Genomic DNA, 19,273 nt, shown 5'->3' with positions numbered 1-19,273 from the left:
AACCCGTTAGTAAATATTTATTGGTGTTTCATCCAGTCTGAGAGTTCCTCAGACATTAAGAATCAATGCTGTGAGGTACACTGAAGCTGAATTTGATACATTTTTTTAAGTTGTTGCAAATGTTTACTTTTATGGAAATGAAAATTGGCCTGAGAATTTCTGCTTTAGGCTGGTTGGATTTTTGCACTGCACAGGGTAAACTGTGACAAGCATAGGAGGTGTGGTGCATAGGTTAGATTACAAAAAAAAAGTGTACAAAACATCAAAAATTAGCTTGGGAATATAACAGTGAAATGCTAATTATAGATACCAACTCACTGCAAAGGACTGATTAAATAATATATAATTATGGGGATATTTCTATGGCTGCCAGGTCAAGAATGTTTTACTTAAAGGCAGGTAGTTTCTTGAAAACAGACCCAATGAAGTTGGTGTTGTGAACAGTAATAACCATGTGTATGACAGACTGAAGAAATGTCAGTGTGTGGCTTCAGACAACTGCAAAAGATTCCTACAGTGGGAATGCGCCTGTTTGGGTGCAGACCTGGCCAAAGGATGGACTCCACCCTCTGGTCTGTTTACATGGGCACATGTGCAGCTTCACTGACAGCCCCCTCACAATTCCCAGTGATAAAAGCCCTCCCACAAAGCAAGCGATTCTCCACTCCCAATGCGGTTGCAGCCAGTGTGAGAGTGTAAAGGGGTTCTTCTCCTCCACCCTGGCTGGCTCCTCGGCTCCTCCCGCCTCCCTACTGTTTAGCTATCCACCGACCGCCATAAGGGAGTGGCCAGCGGCCACGGAGGCAAGACTAATATACCCAGTCCGCCCTCCTTCCTCCTCACATCCTTGTTCAAAGCTAGAAATGAGCCTTGACATCATGTCTCTTTTGAATGATAAACCAGTCTTTCAGATTAAGCAAAGGAAATTATCAGTATGTACGTGGCCTACTAACCCGTGGCGCCGTATGTGGAAAACAGATAACCCAACGTCAATCAGACTCAGGAATGCAACCTACCATGCTTGATCCCGCCCAATTGTCCGCCTTTGGACAAATCACATTGGTTGGTTGAAAGTCATTGACGGAATCGAGATTTACTATTGGAAAGAAGGACCAATCCTTCACGAGTTGCTCTCAAAGGGGAATGCTTCTTTTAATTATTGGCATACTCCGACAGTGCCACTGCTAGCGTATGAAATTAATTCGGAATTTAGACTTTCCAGTTTTTTTCCCCCGTACAATAAATTAGTAAAGGCTTTTTAGGTTTAATTGTTGTACTTTAATAATACCTTGAATAGTCAGTTGAAACTGAATTAAACTAAAATTCAACCTGCGCCATTTACAATTACTACAGGAGGTTGAGTTTTATTGGGATAGCATCGACATTTTTCTTTATCCATCGATCCGAGAAGACATACGCTGCACCGGTGTATAGATTGAACGCACCCTTACTCCTCCTTGAAAGGGAGGGGAACGTCAAGTTTGTGTGAAGTTGTGAAAAGTTGTCAATCCGAAAAAAGAGCAAAGAAACTCCTCCCGTCTTCAAATCATGAGCAGTAAGTGAACTTTTAAAACTCACTGGCATGTTGTGAGAATACCTTTAACTCAACAGTAAGAAGTAATATCAAAGTAGGACGTTTCGTTTGTGTCAACTGTCGTAAATATGATACTGTATTGTTTCCGAGCTGCCGTCTGAAGCAGTTTAAAAGTGACTAACTAACGTTTCTTCAGCGCTACTTGTTGGTACTTAGCTAACAACATTTGGCCAATTGACCAGAGGCTTTTTTCTTTTAACTGACACCACTTCATGTTGAGGTATATAGCTTTATCTCATTACAAGGACACAGATTACTAGTTCTATTTTTCGGAATAGTCGGATCTATGTCGACTACTACAGCTAGTGTTTAGCATTGTTTCTGAACATTACTTGTGGTGAGTACATGTTAGCTTAGCTCAAAAGCTAGTTGGCCCTGTAAGTTCTTGGACATGGATTTCTTTGCATTTCTTGCCAATATCGCCACACAGCAACTACAAAACCGACGAGGGCTAAGTTATTTGAATGATTTTGACCGTTTTTATAGTTTTTTCATGATCAGGGTGGTGCTTTGCTGTTTTTAAAAGTTGGTGATCTTACAACTCTTCTTCCGCAGATCAGCAGCAGGGTGAAATGGCCGCTGTGGAGAGCGGTGGAGGATTCAGTCAAAAGCGAAACACAAATTCACAAGTAGGTTAACCAGTCTAACAGACTTGCTTTGTAGCAAAATCACATGATTGTCAGCCTGATCGGATACGTTTTTGCTTCTTGTTGGATTGATTCGGTGGTTCGTCTGTATCGGGACCTGTGCTGGTTGTTGATTTTCTCCCCAGAGCACATGTCACTGGGGTGGGGAATGGGCAGGTAAATTTCGCCCACACGGGGTGTTCCCGTCAAACCCCGGCACTTAATGTTCGTTTCGCTCGGCCCATTTGGCTGCCCTTGGAGGGGGTGGCTAGAGGAGTGTGGTAGTTTATAGGGCAAAATAAAGTGTGGGAGGGAGATGGGTGGGTTTGGGGGGAGGGGAAGCCGAGCCCGCCGCTGCTCCTAAAAAATGTGGTCCCTCCCATACCCCCCCCTCCTCCCCACATGTCTTCTCTGTAAAGCCCACTCCCCTGGAAGTACTGCACTGAATTAGCAAAGAAGTCTTTAATGCAGCCCTACATCTTTATATTGGAATTTACTATGTGAACCACACATTTTTGTCTTTAATTTAATTCTAAGACACATGATTTTAAATGCATTTTAAAACCAATAAAAACTGTTGTACTTAGAATTAAATTAAATCAAATTAAAATTTCAACCCAGGATCCTTCACTTTTAAAATGATTATTTTAAATCACACATAAAACCCCTTTTGTTTGCTCCTATTTTTTTTCTTTTAAATATTTGACTGTAACTGCTATAATTGTTGCTGTAAATACTTTTTTGTTGTATGGTGACAGCATACTACTTTAGTTTGCTGCCTCGTGTTTCAGAACAGCTTTCAAGTGTGCTTAAAAAAATGTTCTGACCCTATAGATGATAATGTCTCTTGATCTTAATTTATTCTTTCTTTAGGACTCCCAGCAGCCATCCCCTCTCGCTTTGTTGGCAGCCACATGCAGCCGAATTGACACCCCGGGAGAAAACGATTCCCAAGCAGACCAACAACAAAATCAGCAGCAACAGCTTGAAATAAACCAGGGTGTTTTCACTTCCAGTGCCAATGGCTGGCAGGTTGTCCCTCTCAACATGCTACCATCCTCACCATGCTCAGGCTCCAACACTGTTACCACCGATTCCTCAGGAGTGATGACCGGAGGAGACACCGGCAAAAGCAGACAGGTGCTGTCGCCATCAGCAGTTGCTGTAAGCACTCAGGGTCAGCAGCAGCAGCAACAGCAATATGTAGTAGCTCAGGCTCCATCGGTGCCAGGTCAACAGGTGCTCACCACTCTATCAGGCATGATGCCCAATATTCAGTACCAGGTCATACCCCAGTTTCAGACAGTAGATGGCCAACCACTACACTTCACACATGCTCAGCAGGACTCTGCTATATCCACTGCAGCTGGACAAGGGCAGCAGTTTCAGATAGTGTCTTCTCCTAATGGTCAGCAAATCATAGCGGCAACCAACAGAGGTGGTGCAGCAGGAAACATTATAACCATGCCGAGTGTCCTTCAGGGAGCCATCCCCATACAAAATATTAGCTTAGGCAACGGTGTGTTACAAAACCAGACCCAGTTCCTGGCAAATATGCCAGTTTCTCTAAATGGAAACATCACTTTGTTGCCCGTCAGTATGGGTGCTACAGGGGGAGATGCAAGTGGTGGCGCAGATACAGGGGGTAACCAACTCCAGCAATTGCAACTGCCAGTGTCTACCAACAGCGGTGCAGGTTACATGACAAGTGCACCCACTATCACCACGCAGACCTCCTCTTATGGAATTACCCAAGCACAGAAGAGTAATGGATCGATGACGGTGACCTACCAGCAGAACCCAGCAACTTCTCTTGGTGTCCCAATTCAGCCAGACAACAGAGAGGGGCAGCAGCCTCATCAAATTCTTATTCAGCCTCAGCAGATTATCCAAGGTGGAACACCTCTCCAGACCATCCAGGCCGGTACGGTTGCGACGGCAGGTGGTCAGGTTTTTGCTGCTCCAACACTCAGCCAGGAAGGGCTTCAAAATCTTCAAATTATGCCAAACACAGGACCCATCCTTCTGCGCACTGTAGCCCCCAATGGCCAAGTTAGCTTTCAGACCATTCAGATCCAGAGTCCAGCCGGTGCACAAATTACGCTGGCTCCAATGCAGTCTCTACCCCAGCTTGGCCAGACTCAGGGAACTGCTGGTGCTGGAGCAGTACAGATTCCAAGCATTCAAACCATAAATCTCAACACACTTGGAAGCGCTGGGCTGCAGATGCATCATCTGCAGGGAGTTCCCATTACCATCGCCAGCACGTCAGGTGAGTCGGCAGCTTGCTTTTCAAGCTTAATTAGTATTGGGCATAAAAATTGTGATCAGTCTGAGTTATAATAACATGCTGCAAATCAAATCAATAGTTGGGGTGTTAAAGAAGTTTGTGCTCACTAGTTTGTATGCCATTTGGCTTTATTTTTAATTATTACTAAATGTTTCTTCCAATTATTTTTATTTGGATCAGCATTGAAGGTGTGCCAAACTGAGATGAGATTGGATAAGCACCCTCAGAGATTGTAGTACATGCAGTTTCATCTCTTGATTTGATCTAATTTGCACTGCTGTGTATGATGTTTAATTCTGGTTCAACCTGTTCAGCTACCCCAATGTTTTCCTGAACCCTCAACTGCTCTCCATGTGTTCATTTTCTTTTCCTTCTTCTTCATGGTGACACTGCATCCCTTCACATGGTCACATTATACTGTAGTTGTGGATTTGGTATAACTTGTGTGCTGTAGCAGGGGTGTAACTTCATCCCTCCCATCATTTAGGTCTTTATTATGTCCCCTTTAATTCTACCACTAGCCTGTTTGCTTTCTAGTCGGCATTTGATCAAAAACTTAACATTTGTGAGGAATTGCTGAGTCTGCTGGCTTTTATTAGGAAATCATACGCTTCCCATCAGCTACTTATGTAGCAAAGTTAGTTTGATCTACGGCATTACAGAATAGCTGAGTGTTCTCAGTCAGAGCTAACATTAAACTCTGGTTAAAGCCCAGAGGACTCAGGCTAATCAGCAGTAGACCATATATTTATGTTACTTCCAGTATCATGTTTAAATAGTCTGTCATGTTATTTGTGGAGATAAAAGTTTGTTGAAACCCTGGGTTTGATATTTTGGTCTGAGTCTTAAGAATTAGGGAACACACTGAATTCTGTTGTGTCAGATGCAAGTGACAATAATACGTTTTCTTCTTAATAGCATACAATTAAACATTAGAACCGTTTTGGTTAAGCTGCTGTTAATGAAAGCTCCAATTAAGGGTACCTTTAAAGCTCCATGCGGAAAGGGATAGTTTTTTGCAGGGAAGATTGGAAGTTAAAACCAAAAAGTTGTTAAATCACCATCTACATTATCTGACACTTAAGTGTTTACCTCTTCATTACTACAGGCGAGCAGGTGCTGCAGACAGGTGGAGAAAGTTTGGATGACAGTACAGCTATGGATGATGAGGATATAAGCCCACCTCCACAGGGTCGACGTAACCGCAGAGAAGCGTGTACCTGCCCCTTCTGCAAGGATGGAGAGGCACGGTAAGCAACTGATACCTGTTACTACTGCTATGTTGGCTAAATTTAAGGCTTGAGATTGCAATATGTATCGCATTTGAATCTCTTTTTTTTGTCAATTGTCAATATGATTTTGACACTTAGTAGGTTTATCAAAAACAGCTAAATCCAGTGTTGTGCATTGGGAATTAGTGACATTTAGTGGTACGGTTGCATATTGCAGTCTCCAGACTGCAATAACTAAATCCCATCTTGCAACTATTTTACAAATTCTCATTGACAACCAAGTTATTCTACTCTTTATTTTAATATCATGGAAAAATATCTCTCTCTCAAACTCATCATGCAGCGACCCAAACAAAAAGAAGCAGCACATATGTCACATCACTGGGTGTGGGAAGATCTATGGCAAGACATCCCATCTCCGGGCTCACCTTCGCTGGCACACAGGAGAACGGCCCTTTGTCTGCGCCTGGTCTTTCTGTGGCAAACGATTTACCCGCTCGGATGAGCTTCAGCGTCATAAAAGGACACACACAGGTACTTTTTTGTAAAGGAGAAGTTTATTTGCTGTGTTATAGAGGTGTACTTGCCATGTCAAAATAGGGTTGTTGTTGGTTTTTTTTTCCCTGCTGCACATTGTAGAGTCCTAAAGTATAGCTGTCTTAGTCAGTCACCAAAGAAGTATCAGGTGCTGCTTGTTTATGTGTCTTTTTTTTTTTTCCTCCTCCATTTTCAGGCGAGAAAAGGTTTGTTTGTCCTCACTGTCCTAAACGCTTCATGCGTAGCGACCACCTCTCAAAGCACATCAAGACCCATTTGAACAAGAAAGCAGTGGTTGTTACCAACAGCAGCAGCGCGGTCTCAACTGAAGCTCCTTCTCCAGCAGCAGGAGAAGCCAGCACAGAAGCAGTGTCGCCCAATGACCAGCACACTATTGTCACCATGGAAACCTTATCTGCAGAGAGCCTAGCTCGATTAGCCAGCAGTGGTATCAACATGATGCAGGTGGACCTTCACCAGATCGGTGGCAACAGCTTCTAAAAGCAGCGGAGGAAGATGGTGGATATTGTATTTGGACTTACGTGGTCAAAAAGGGCACGATACTGCAGAAGCTCTCAGAGGCCTCAGACAGATGAGGGGTCTGGAATGCAACACAACAGACTCTAATTACTTGTAGAACTGAGACAGGAATTTCATATCCATCTTGTATTTAATTACCTGTGGCATTTAAGGTTCGAAGGTGGATGCTTTGCATTAAAAATGTTAGGCTAAAGAAATCACTGTAAAATTCTGTTTCCCCTGAACGGAAATGGCTTCACACTAACATTTGTCCCACACAAAAATCCAGCTTTAGTCACTCATTTGTGGGATCGCAATAAACGACGCAGGTCGGCACACTTCGTGTTGAATTCGTAGCTGGTAAAACTCGTGAAAGCTTCTTCAGTGAAGAGATGTCACTTTGTCGGGTTCCTACTTTTTTATGGGGCTGTGAGTTTTGTCAGTCAGCCCTCTTCACCTCAGGAGTTTCCTGCCCGAACAGACTGGGCTGCTGTGTGCAAACTGCCCTACATCATCCTAAAATGAAGAATTTCCTCATAAAAAATCAAAACCTTTAGCTGCAAATATTAAATAATCAGATTACTATGGTTACATAAGTGGTAGAACTGGATGTGTTTACAAATTGGCATTTCCAGTATCATAGGAATTAAGTTGATCAAGCGTTACATGAGGTCACAGCTGGACGGGGCCAGAAGCACTAATCTGTGTGAGGATATAGGTGTCAGGGCACTGAAATCCTGGGGATAACTCTAACCTCTTTTGTAAGTATAAACATTCAAGCCATCATGCTTTAATATCTGTATGATAGCAAAGCATCATGTTTTTTTTTTTAATTTGTTTTTTTTGTTTGTGTGTATAAATATATATAAATTTTTTTTGTAAAGGCTATAGAAATTCTTAGGACAGTCAGGATCATCTTTCTTGATTGCAGGAAATTGCCTTTCGGTTGTCTGAACCCTGTAGTGTACAATCAATCTTAATCTTGTTACTTATATATATATAAATATATATAAAAATTTGTAAACTTGAGCCTTTCTGTCGTTGAACATGTTTTACAGTCCAGGTCTTCCAGTTTTCTCTCCCCCCCCACCTGCGGTATACTTATCTTAGACTTTTACTCGCTGTCACAATTTTATTTTTTTCCTCTCCGTTAAACTATTTTGTCGAGTCATTTATGGCCAGAGTGAAGTATTTTGCAATAATGTCCAGAGAGCAAGAATTTCAAAGCTCAAAACCAAAGGTTCATACTTATTTTATAAGGAAAACTTGGAACTCTTTTTGGTCCACAAACCTAATACTAGTGAAACATGCTTAAGTTATAACTGGAAACAATTCAGCTCGAGGCAAACATTGGATACGCTTCCCTTTGTTGTCCAAATAAATGAGTTGCAAAATGTATTGAAAGAAAATGTGCTTTCCATAACTTTTTTTTTGCTTTACAATTATGCTTCGAGAAACACAATTGTAACCTGTGCAATGTATGTTTAAAGATCTCTGAAAATGAATTAAGTTCTTTGGACAACAAGTGCTCTTATTTTTTTGCCCAGTTTTAAATGAGGGATTTTATATTGTGTGTTTATACAACTACTGCAAATGCCAACAGCTGGATTAAAATGAAATCCTTCTCATTTCTGTGGAAACTTGTGCTTCAGCATACACTTGCAATACACACACACACACGTAGAATTGGTTTAAAAACAAATTTATTTGTTTAAAATACAGGTTGTGCATGTTAAAACAATACTTCCAACAGTTTTTGAGCAACTGCTCCTCCCAGTGTTAAAATCACATCTCTACATCCTCCTCACCCTTCAGTTTTTCACGGAGGCTGTGAAGAGAGAAATTCATTTAAGATATTGTCATTTCCAAAAACCAAAGTTGGTCTAAGAGCATAATAAGATTTAGTTTAACTTTTTAGGATGCCATGCATTACTCGTCTTCCAAAGACACTATGAAGCCCTTCAGATCTCTAATGCATTTTCCACTGTGCATGAAGAGTTAGGTGAAATCTATGTTGCCGTTACATAACGACACTTGATTTAATCAAACTGAGTATTAAGGAGTCGTACCCCACCTGCTGAGGTATGAGTGGACGTCAGAGAAACCATGATACTGAGCCAGCGGGAACAGGATGCCAGTTGGGCAGCGGCCCTCACGCTGGCGGCAGAAGCTGCAGTTACAAATACCTCGACATGGAGGACATTTCCACTCCTGAAGAGAAAACATTTCTCTTTTTACACAAGTTTAAAATGTTCTCAGAAGGATTGAAAGTACCATCTGTCTGCATAATTAACAAATGTAAACACATTTATTATAAATTTGGCAAATTTAGTAAATTGAAAGCCACATCATATCAGTGCAAAGTTTCCCAAGGTTCCAATGCAAATGATGAACAGCACAGAGACTAAACCAACTCACCCGTCAGCATTTAGAAGCGTACTGGGGTTGTTCATTTTCTGGCTGACCACTTGATAAAGACGGGACAAAAACTGTTGATCCGACACAGCACACCGTTTCAATAAAAACATTTTTTTTTTTTTTTTTTTTTTTTAAAGCTGACTCTTTGAAATTTAAAAATTCCACAGATTAATACGATTTTGTCTGACAACTAAAACTCACACACACACCAGGATGAAAAGAAAGCAGACCTGAATTAATGACTTTTCAAAAAAGTCCCCCACCTGGTTGGACGGGTCGCAGGCATAGTAGTCTTTCATTAATAATATTATTATTAGCGTTGTTGTTATTAATAACTGCTCTGCTCAGACTCGTGGGAGACGTGGTTGTTTCCTGCCGTTTCCATAGCGATAGTGGAAATGTTTTTTCAGCGTGAGAAATGCAATGTGTGGCGGGAGTAGGTGACAAAAGACCGAAAAAGCGTGACTGTCACGCTCGATGCGTGAGACTTGAGAGCCCTGATGTCATATTCTCTCTCAAGGTATCCTGCAAATGACTTTCTCTGCGGTAGCTTGACACCGATTTTGGTCGGAATGATTTAGTCTACAGTGGAAATGGACAATATGTCCTCGACAATATAGGCAGCGACTAGCTTCTTCAGTACAGTTGCACTGTCCTGTCGGTCTTAATGTCTATTTTCACCTGTTTAGCAGGAGAGGGGCTGTCGGATATTTTCCTGGTGGAATTGGATGTGGTAGCCGCAGCGGTCATGTCACTGCTCTCTCCAGCACTCCATATTATCTCTTGGTGATCTACACACGCACTGACGTCGCACCGCTCATACATGATTGTCATGAGACACTCACAAACACAAATCACGCTTTAGTAACGCAGTCTGTTTGTGGAAAAGTAACAGTAATCTAATTACTATTTTTGCAATTATAATCCCTTACTTTACTCGTTCCTTGAAAAAGTAATCGGATTACAGTAACGGGTGCCCATCACTGGTGGAAATACCTGGTCGTGAACTGAAGACGAAACATTACGTTTCCTCATTTGACTTTCATAATCTGTAGCTGTATGATCCAGATCTGTGTGTAGATTGTTCACAGTGTGTGCAAAACATCTGAATGGGTGTGGTGTATGAGAAGTCTGACCGGATCAAGCAGCGCTTTCCTCACATCCTCCCCATATCTGTTCCTCAGGCACGGCCCACAGAACTGACCCTGAATCCCACGACAGTCCTCACTGCGACAGCACGTCTTTGTGTCAACAGTTTTCTGGCGGCACTGATGGCACGTGGAGCCCTGAAAATACAGCGCAACTTACAAGTAAGGAACACACTGGAGGTTAATGTGAGGTTAGCATCTTGTCCAAAGACTACATTTCACCATGAAGACAAGGAAAAATGGGGACACAACACATTAAGTAGGTGGTCTGGATCCCTTTGTAATCAGATCTAGTTCAGGTGTGTGCATCTGAAACACTACAAGCAGGTACTCCCTCATTTGGAAATAAGTGGTCTATTTTTGTTCATTGAGAAATAAATACTTCTTATAACCAACTGTAAAACCGCAGACCTGTGAATCAAGTGTCATTACCCAGCAAAAGTACAGTGCATCTCAAGCCACCTGCCATTTCTTTATATTTTGCTTCCAAGGAGCCAGACTTTGTTATCTTTTAGACTAGTGTCCAGCAATAGTTTCCCTGGGGCATTTATTAAGGATATTTTAAAGCCTTTCACTGGATATTGGCTTTTTTTATTCCCCCAGTCCTTTTGAAAAAAAAAAAAAAAAAAGCACCTAACTGAACATGCGTTGTATACATGTACGCAGATAACTTAGCAAGGAACCAATTTAAAATCTCATCTTCAGACACTTTGTTTTTAGCAACTAGATGCAAAAATGCGTAATTTGTTCCCATTTCTTTAGTTGAATCTATGGAAAATGCCAAAGATAACACAATTTAACAGACAAATTGGTATTTGAAGCATCAAGGTGATTCCTAAAGGGGTATTAGAGTATATCTGGCATATCTCACTACAGTGAATCCTTTAAAAATGTTAAGGAAATGGACACGTAGAGGACAAAAAGAGGACATGATCTCTCTGCTTGCAGATTTGGATGAGGCCTTTGTACAGGAAAAGTACTGCTCAGTTGCTGATGCCCACAGTGTGTCCAAAAGATCTTAGTGGGAAACAAATTTGATTTCCCAGTAATCTAAACTTAGCCTAATAGAGTTTAAGTCAAGCTGTGACCTCACTGTGACACTGTTGTACACTTTGTCAGTCATATTGTCCACGACCAGCTGAAGCTCATCTTCTGTGATGTCATCGACTGGACGGATTATATGAGGTTTGCTCTGATTAGGTCGTGGGTTGCCACGACGCTTTGGACTACGCCGCACCTGAAAAAGAAGATGAAGCCGATGTTCCAATTAGCTGGAAGTTTTACATGCACATTGGCCCCCTAATATAAAACACAAACTATGTAAAGCGTCCTATTATTAATTACATACAACAAACACAAAATTGTTTCCAGTCTCTGCCATGTTCATTCAATTTCTCTGACTTTTGCTAAAGGATTTTTATTTTATTTTTTATTTAACCAGATAAAAGCCCATTGAGATCAGGATCTCTTTCACAAGGGTGACCTGGCCAAAACGGGTCAGCAGCATGAGACATAACAGCAGCACGTGTCAAACCAGATTACAAAGAATGACAGATAGAATAAAACAAACAATTTAGAGATGCAATCGTGATTTCATACAGAGACGTGGGAGCTGTAGCACAACCAACAATTTAGGATTTGAAACACAGGCACTGTTCAATGGATTGAACAGCCAAACAGTTAAATATTCAATATAAACACAAGAAACTTGTGCTAAAGAAAATAAAAATAAAATAAAATAAAATAAAGGACCAGACTCAGTGAATAATTCCCTACACTCCGTATTATATAGATCAATGAGCAGTGCTGACCAACATATCATTGGGGTCATCAGGTGGGAACCTCCTTTCATCAGTGTTTCGTCTAGTTGGGCCCACGACACCTCCAGGAGGCTAGACAATGACCACTGGTGTCCCAGAGTCACCCCCCTAATGCCAGCCAACACTGCCCCTCACACCACAACAACCATAATCTACCTCAGCCTCTCACCAACTGCACACCAGTTACAGCGGGGTGGGGATGCAAACCCTGGTTCGGGTAGGGGTAATGAAAATATAGAGGGTGCCAGAGGTGGAGGAAGGACAAGACACACTAGCAGATTCAGCAGACAAACTCACCTAAATAGTACTATAATCACTAAAATACCAGCAAAAACAAAGCCATACAACTCGCTCTCAACAACTGCACACCAGTCACAGCGGGGTGGGGATGCAAACCCTGGTTCGGGTAGGGGAAGAAATAAAAGAGGTAAGAAAAGCAGGAATGGGATTCAAACCCTGGTTCGGGTAGGGGTAATGAAAATATAAATATATATAATATAAATATCTATTATCGATGCAATGATATGAAAAATGGGGCAGTTCAGGCACGCTTTGTACCAAGACTCCATTCAAACAAGAACTGATAAAATCAAATAAGGTCAAACTTGTTGTAGTGTAAAAACATACAAAGTCTACATTATTGACAGAAAAAAAACCTGATCTGTCTATTGTACAACTGCTCCCTTAGAAGAATGTTTCAGCTGATGATTAAATTACTTAACTGACCTCCAGTAACTCTTCCTCCAAGCTGAGCTCCACGTCTGCCTGAGGGGTTGAAGGATCCTTACTTCCACCCATAGACCGGGTCTGTCTGCGAGATGCCCGCTCTGGGTTCCTCCTGGACTCCCCTCCAGTCGCTGCAGAGTGCGGCGGACGCTGTTAATTGGATCAAATCAGTACATTGAACCACAAAATATAAATATTCAGAACTGTACTGCATTTTCAAAAACAAATACATGGTTACTTAGCTGAACTGCATCACACGTTTTCCATTCGACTCACAGAGATTCTCCCTTTGGTTTTCGGATTGGCTGCTTGGTTTTTCAGAATCGCTGCTCCTCCCTGCATTTTCTGCAGATCTGCCATGAGCTGAGCCAACTGAGGATAAAATAAAAAGTGGGGTTATTCACAACTTGAGCCAGAGTCACTTGTCACACATCAACACCCCTGACTTTATTGCCCATTTCTAATCTGCATAGAAGGAGTAAAGTAATAGTGGCCCTATTGAAGAAACATCCAACTAACTAAACTTAGTCATTGTTCAGAGTCCAGGGTGGTTTCCTACAGTTCTGAGTATCTATAAGCGATATTCATTCAAACCTCTTCTTTGAATACAAAGTGTAACGCCCCTGTGTGATTTTCCAAATACTACGTGTTTCTGAGTCACCATTGCTTTGTTAGCCTTGATGTTCTCCTGCCTTTTGACCAGAAAAGTGTCTGCCACATATTCCGAATCAGATCCAAGCTCCTCAGATGGAGAAGGCCCAGTCACTGCCGTCTCTTCAGCCTCAAATTTGACATGTCTCGCAGTCTTTGTCCTACGTCTCTTTCTTGGTCTCTTCACTCCTCTGGTTATTGACCTTTTCTCTTCCTCCTCTGCATCCTCACAATCTGAGGACCGGTGGGCAAAGGAAGGAAAGCGCAAAGCAATCCTCATCCTGAAGGGTTGAGGGATAGCAGGTGGTTGAGATGTAGCTTCCTGTTCCTCGGGGGAAATCTCAGGCTGGGCTTCATGTTCAAAATCTGAAATCTATTGGAGAAATAGAAACGATATGTTGTTTAGCTGTTAACAACATACTGGCATTTTTTATTTGACAGGGTTATATTTTTCAACAACCAAACTGAACTCCAATTAAAAGCGTACCGTATCCTTGAGTTCAGTGTCAGAAAAGCCATAAAATGTCACATCATTTTCAGTGTCATCCGCAAAAACATCCGCTAGCTCCTTTGTGAGGGAATTCATTCCAACTACAAACCCCACCTGAGAACAAAAATGTTGACAAAAACCGCTTGAAAACATTACTAACAGGGGTTCAGTATACATTTAGCTATACAAATTGTTAATAACGCGTTGTTTTACCAGTTTATCCATGGCTTGACAGTTGTGAGCACTCAAAGTTTAGCTAGGTTGTCCCACGCGCACTTACACCTTTAATTAGTCTGATTGAAAGTTAGGTGCGCTTGTTTTGTAGTGTTAATCAGCATAACCACAAACACGAACATTTAGCCGGGGTCAACATTTAAACTCCGCCCTCGCAGGTTAAAAAAAAAAAGGGGGAAAAAACTGTTTTAAAGCAATCTTTGTAATAGCCTGGCTGACGCGTCCACAATCTCGATGAGATGGTGGTCTGGGAACTAGGTGTGCATTTTCTCGTATTTGAGGCGTGGTTTACGAATGCCTAGAGCCGTTTATTGGGCGCTACGAATGTCTATCAAATGACGTCAGGTTCTTCCCATGCTGCTTTGTGCGCGATTCATAGCCAATTGTATCACTTATACCAGATGACGACAGAAATTCGACGAGGAAGAAGAAAAAAAAGGAAAATAAAAGGAAAATTGCACTCTAAGCTACTTAAATTAACAACAAAGTAGGCCTATATGCTATATTCTACATGAATTTTTATGTTGTAGAGTTGTGAATTTATTTTGATAATGGAGAAATTGAGCAGCCTTGCTTTGTTGTCTACAGTAGCAGATCAACCCTCATCTTACTTTGAAGCTCCCGGCTCCCAGAAGTGACGTCAACGAAGCTTTAGCAGCAGAAAAGCTATCAGGCTTGTGTTGATGATAATAATAAACTCCTGGACTATGTACAAACTTCCAAATGCATCGTTTTGTGAGTACAGACCATATTTGTACTACTGTAGAAGTTTGGTGTCATGGCATGTGATTTTAGTGTGGTAATTTTGGAGATGCTGCCAGGGTCCGTCAGCGCTTGTACTAAGCTATTCGGGATAACTCAGTAACTCAACTGATGTTCAGCCAATATCGGAAAAACTTAGGGTGGGTTACTTGGCTGGATGTCACGGTTCAAATGACCCTAGGGTGAATCTACTCCGAAACACTTTCTAAGGCTGCATCGAACGGTAACGTTGTGTCCGCTGTCATGTTGGATTAACACTCTACAAGCTTCGGTGTAGCGCATGGACGTCGTCATCGTCTTGCTGCCCCCCCCCCCCCGTTCTGTGATTGGTTCCCAAACTCTGGCAAAAATAAGGGCGGTGGTTTCCAGGCTGACTTTGCAGTGAGAATGAAATCGAGCGCAAAGCAGCATGGGAATTCCCAGGCTATCTTTGTAACACATTTAGAACAAAGTGTTTCTCAACGAGTTAATATAGAGGATAAATACAGACAGTCAAAAGTTTCATATAACTTATTATTTTGATTAATATGATTATTGATTGAAGAAGCACCTATTTTCAGCTGCATTTGAATAAAGCTCCAAATCTGAAGCTTGAGTTTCAAAACTTAATCATATTTTAACTACTGATTTTATCTGATTTTATCTACTGTTCTTATTTCTTTCTTTTTTGTTTAAATTTTAAATTGTGCTTTTTATTTCTACTGTTTTAATGTCTCTGTAAAGTACTTTGAATCACCTTGTTGTTGAATTGTGCTATACAAATAAACTTGCCTTTCCTTATTATTCTTTTGCATGTTGTACAAAGCTGAAGTAGATGTGGCTGATCTCAGTTTTGAATTTGTTACCCCAAGTTCTCTTGGGGCCATTTTTGTGGAAGATAGTGATAGTGGAGGTAATTTAATATTGTGGACAACGTTTTGAACCTACTTAGAGTTAGCAGCAGTTAGGATAAAAATGAAAATAAACCCATGTATGAAAAGGGCGGGTTATTGTGAGAATTCATGGTAAGCAAGAATATTGCTTGCTTGTATATTTATTTTCACTCTTTTGCCATGGTTATGGTTACATTCAAGGATAGGCTATGAAGTGTTGATTTCAATGTAAAAAAAATTGTATATCTATATGTGTGTGGGTGTGTGTGTGGATAAATGAGGAACTTATTTTGCTATCCTTGATCTACAGTAAACAACACTACGATTTCCGCAGCTCCAAGTGTTCCACCTCCTTTGCTCATCACCAATGTGCCACTATTTTCAGTTGTCCGCTCACAAATGTACTAGAATAATCTTCTCTTGCATATGTGAGGGGGCAACTGCAAACATAATTTGGACCTGATTGTTCAAGGTTCATGTCTGTAAACAGCTAAGAAGTCCAAACATACCTAATCACTTTATCTCAGTGAAAATGGTTTAAGAAGTTTGAGGGTTTTTAAAAAAAAAAAAAAAATTATTACTTAAAGAGCATGCATCATCCTCATTTACAGGTTCAGAATTGTATTATGGATGTGTACTTACAAATAGTTATACATGCTCCAGACCTTGTTTATTGAGGGCAATCAGTTTCATTGCAAAGACCCATTGGCTTCTTGATGTACGGTAACAAAAAGAAGCAAGTACACTAAACTAAACTACTGTAAAGACTGCTGTTGCTCCAGTTGTGATATCACAGAGCAACAGGGGCCACTTTGTTCACAGATAGGCTGAGGTGAGGCCTGCTAATGTGAAAACATCATAAACAAAACATCCATCCATCCATTTTCTATGCCCGCTTAATCCTTCAGCCGGGTTGCGGGGGTGCTGGAGCCTATCCCAGTGGTCATCAGTCGAGAGGCAGGGTACACCCTGGACAGGCTGCCAGTCCATCACAGGGCCACACAGAGACAAACAACCACACACACTCCTAAGAAAAACTTTAGAGACACCAATTAATCTAACATACATGTTTTTGGACAGTGGGAGGAAGCTGGAGTACCCAAAGAGAACCCACGCATGGGGAGAACATGCAAACTCCACACAGAAAGGCTCCCGCTGGGAGTTGAACCTGGAACCTTCTTGCTGTGAGGTGACAGAGCTAACCACCACACCACTCTGTAGCCCCTAAACAAAACATTTTTAATCAAATTATGTAGACAACTTATCAACATCAGAGTCAAACCTGCAAGTCTATCTGTCTCAGTATTTTAAGAACCAAGCGTGAAGTAGCCTAAATAAACATTTGTCTAAAAATAAGACCAGACAAACATATACAGAGCTTCCTTCACTAACTAGCGGGAATAAGTGTCTTTCTAGTACATTAACCGTAAATGTTTGTGCATCCTGGCAAATAGACACAGAAGTAGTGGATTTTGTTGTCTTGATTCCTTAAATGTGCTGTGGAATACCAACCTGGGACAATGTAGTTACCAGCTACAAAACTATCGTGCTCCAGCTTTAAAATGGATTAAGTGTTTCTTTATGTGTATCTATCGAGCAACTAAACACCACTGAGACAAATATTGTTAATAGTAACCAACAGCAGCTAAGACAGGTTACCAAATGGGAAAAAAAATGGATTCAATTTCAGCTGTGCACAAACTATTTGTCATTTATATGGCTGGGTCATATGTAACCATTAAATTGTATATTTAACTGAACTGTGTGTCCATACTTTTTTTTAAATTGTGGGCCAAAGGCATTTTGTTGTTTGGAAAATAGAGATCCATGTTGACCGCGAGTGTTCCTCTACAGGCTGCAGGCAGACATTTACCTCAGCGAACTAGGTTCCTCATCCTGACAGCTGGCTCATTGAACTACAGTTTGCTGAAAATAAGTATGCCAACTCTTTCTTTTAAGATAACGTATGGACCAAAACCAAAACAGAAAATGTGAAGTTTTTCTTTGGAAACTCTACATAAATTGGGAAAAAAAAATCATCCAACTCTGATTAATTAAGGTCAAAACTAAAATGTGATTTCATTGTGAAAAGCACGACGGATTGGAGTTGTTTAAGTTCTTCTTCTGATAATTACAGATGTGTGGTGCAGATTTCAATGACTGACTGATAATAGTTTCCATGGTGCTCAGATTGGATCGTGTTTGGATCTCTCGACTCAAGTTAATTCCCATTTCCTTTTGTACGTTGCTTTGTTATATATTATATATTTTTCAGTCTGGATTGTTGTTTTTTTTTCTTTTGAGAACAAGGGTATAAATATAACAGTCTATTTAATCACATTCTGACCTGAAGCTAATGTGGGACTTGTTTCTTTATGACATTGAGCTGAAAGCTTTTGACTCAATGTTTCAAGCTTGGAAAGATCTTTAAGAGCTCCTAACCGATTGCTTAACTGTGACCTGGAAGCTTGATCAGCTTGTGTTGTGCGGATTAGTCACCGTTTATTCTTTATGCTCCAAAACGTTTCCCCCCTTTGAGTTGACCTTTGTCAAGAATTAAACTCTTCTCTTTATCACTTTTGACACTGCTTCATGGTACATCGCCATCAACTTTCAACTGTGTCTTGTGCGGGGTAAATGTCCTGACTTTTATAACATCACATTTTTTTCTGTCTTTCCATTAGATACTTTCATAAATAGCCAATGTACAGCAATAAGGTTATGTGTCTGAATTGTTTGGCTGTATATTTGATTTTAGATGACAAGATGTAAACAAAATATATTTGAAAATAGCAGTTAATGCTCCATTAATGGGCTTTTGAAAAACAGGCATTGTGGTAAAGCACAAGAAAACCATTGGATTGGTCTAATATTTGTAGACGATGGCTGGTTATGTTAAAGTTTTGCAGTAAGTCATGTAAGTGAGCAGTCATTCAGAATTTCTTCAGCCATTTTTTGTGACTGCATTTTAATGTTGGAAAAAGTTTGTATAACAAAATCTGCAATGAATCAATTCCATTTTTTATTCTTACACTGTTCTGACTCAGTGGGAGACATGAATGGGGCAAATCATTTATTGGTGTGATATCAGCTCTTGAATTTTTCTTTCTTTGACATTTCAATTAAAGCAACTATTTTAAGATATCAACACGACTTTAGGGAAACATCCTTTTTCATTCTGTCTTTTAAACTGTGAAATAACTGTTTGTTGGTACATAAGTAGAAAACAACTTTGCGTCTTTCGTGAATTTAATAAGGATCTGCAACTGTACCATGACGTAATGATTTAGGTGTGACCATGACGTATTTCAGATGTGTGTGTCATGCGTAGCCCCGCCTGACACATCCTTTTCT

General features: G+C 40.8%; 2 protein-coding genes across 6 annotated transcripts; one reads left to right on the top strand and one right to left on the bottom strand.

Moving 5' to 3' along the window:
- Positions 1-1,287: 1,287 nt before the first annotated feature.
- Positions 1,288-8,426, top strand: sp1 (sp1 transcription factor). Its single transcript, XM_075461428.1, has 6 exons — positions 1,288-1,555; positions 2,150-2,223; positions 3,094-4,492; positions 5,619-5,760; positions 6,086-6,276; positions 6,476-8,426. Exons 1-6 carry the CDS (start codon positions 1,549-1,551, stop codon positions 6,778-6,780), a joined length of 2,118 nt encoding a protein of 705 aa, XP_075317543.1. The 5' UTR covers positions 1,288-1,548; the 3' UTR covers positions 6,781-8,426.
- A 95-nt stretch (positions 8,427-8,521) lies between these two features.
- Positions 8,522-14,539, bottom strand: LOC142377380 (cell division cycle-associated protein 7-like). 5 transcript variants are annotated; one of them, XM_075461422.1, is made up of 10 exons: positions 14,265-14,539; positions 14,049-14,165; positions 13,572-13,934; positions 13,187-13,282; positions 12,911-13,060; positions 11,458-11,601; positions 10,353-10,502; positions 9,217-9,287; positions 8,873-9,009; positions 8,522-8,626 (listed from the first exon to the last, which is right to left on the bottom strand). In XM_075461422.1, the coding sequence occupies exons 1-10, from the start codon at positions 14,274-14,276 to the stop codon at positions 8,610-8,612; spliced, it is 1,257 nt and encodes a 418-aa protein (XP_075317537.1). In that variant the 5' UTR covers positions 14,277-14,539; the 3' UTR covers positions 8,522-8,609. The 5 variants fall into 5 exon arrangements, with proteins under 5 accessions (XP_075317537.1, XP_075317541.1, XP_075317539.1 ...); XM_075461423.1 differs by having other exon boundaries at positions 8,535-8,626; positions 8,868-9,009; XM_075461426.1 differs by lacking the exon at positions 9,217-9,287 and having other exon boundaries at positions 8,868-9,009.
- Between the last annotated feature and the right edge of the window lie 4,734 nt (positions 14,540-19,273).

This window comes from Odontesthes bonariensis, chromosome 3 (genome assembly GCF_027942865.1).
Source record: "Odontesthes bonariensis isolate fOdoBon6 chromosome 3, fOdoBon6.hap1, whole genome shotgun sequence".
In the NCBI taxonomy this organism is placed as follows: domain Eukaryota; kingdom Metazoa; phylum Chordata; class Actinopteri; order Atheriniformes; family Atherinopsidae; genus Odontesthes; species Odontesthes bonariensis.
This window is presented reverse-complemented; position numbering and strand designations above follow the sequence as displayed.

Coding starts and splice junctions, on each gene's coding strand:
- LOC142377380 (XM_075461422.1), bottom strand. Junction 10,503..11,457: donor AAGTGTACAACAGTGTCACA/GTGAGGTCACAG, acceptor CTGTATTTTCAG/GGCTCCACGTGCCATCAGTG. Junction 9,010..9,216: donor ACGCTTCTAAATGCTGACGG/GTGAGTTGGTTT, acceptor TTTTCTCTTCAG/GAGTGGAAATGTCCTCCATG.
- sp1 (XM_075461428.1), top strand. Junction 4,493..5,618: donor TACCATCGCCAGCACGTCAG/GTGAGTCGGCAG, acceptor TCATTACTACAG/GCGAGCAGGTGCTGCAGACA. Junction 6,277..6,475: donor TCATAAAAGGACACACACAG/GTACTTTTTTGT, acceptor CTCCATTTTCAG/GCGAGAAAAGGTTTGTTTGT.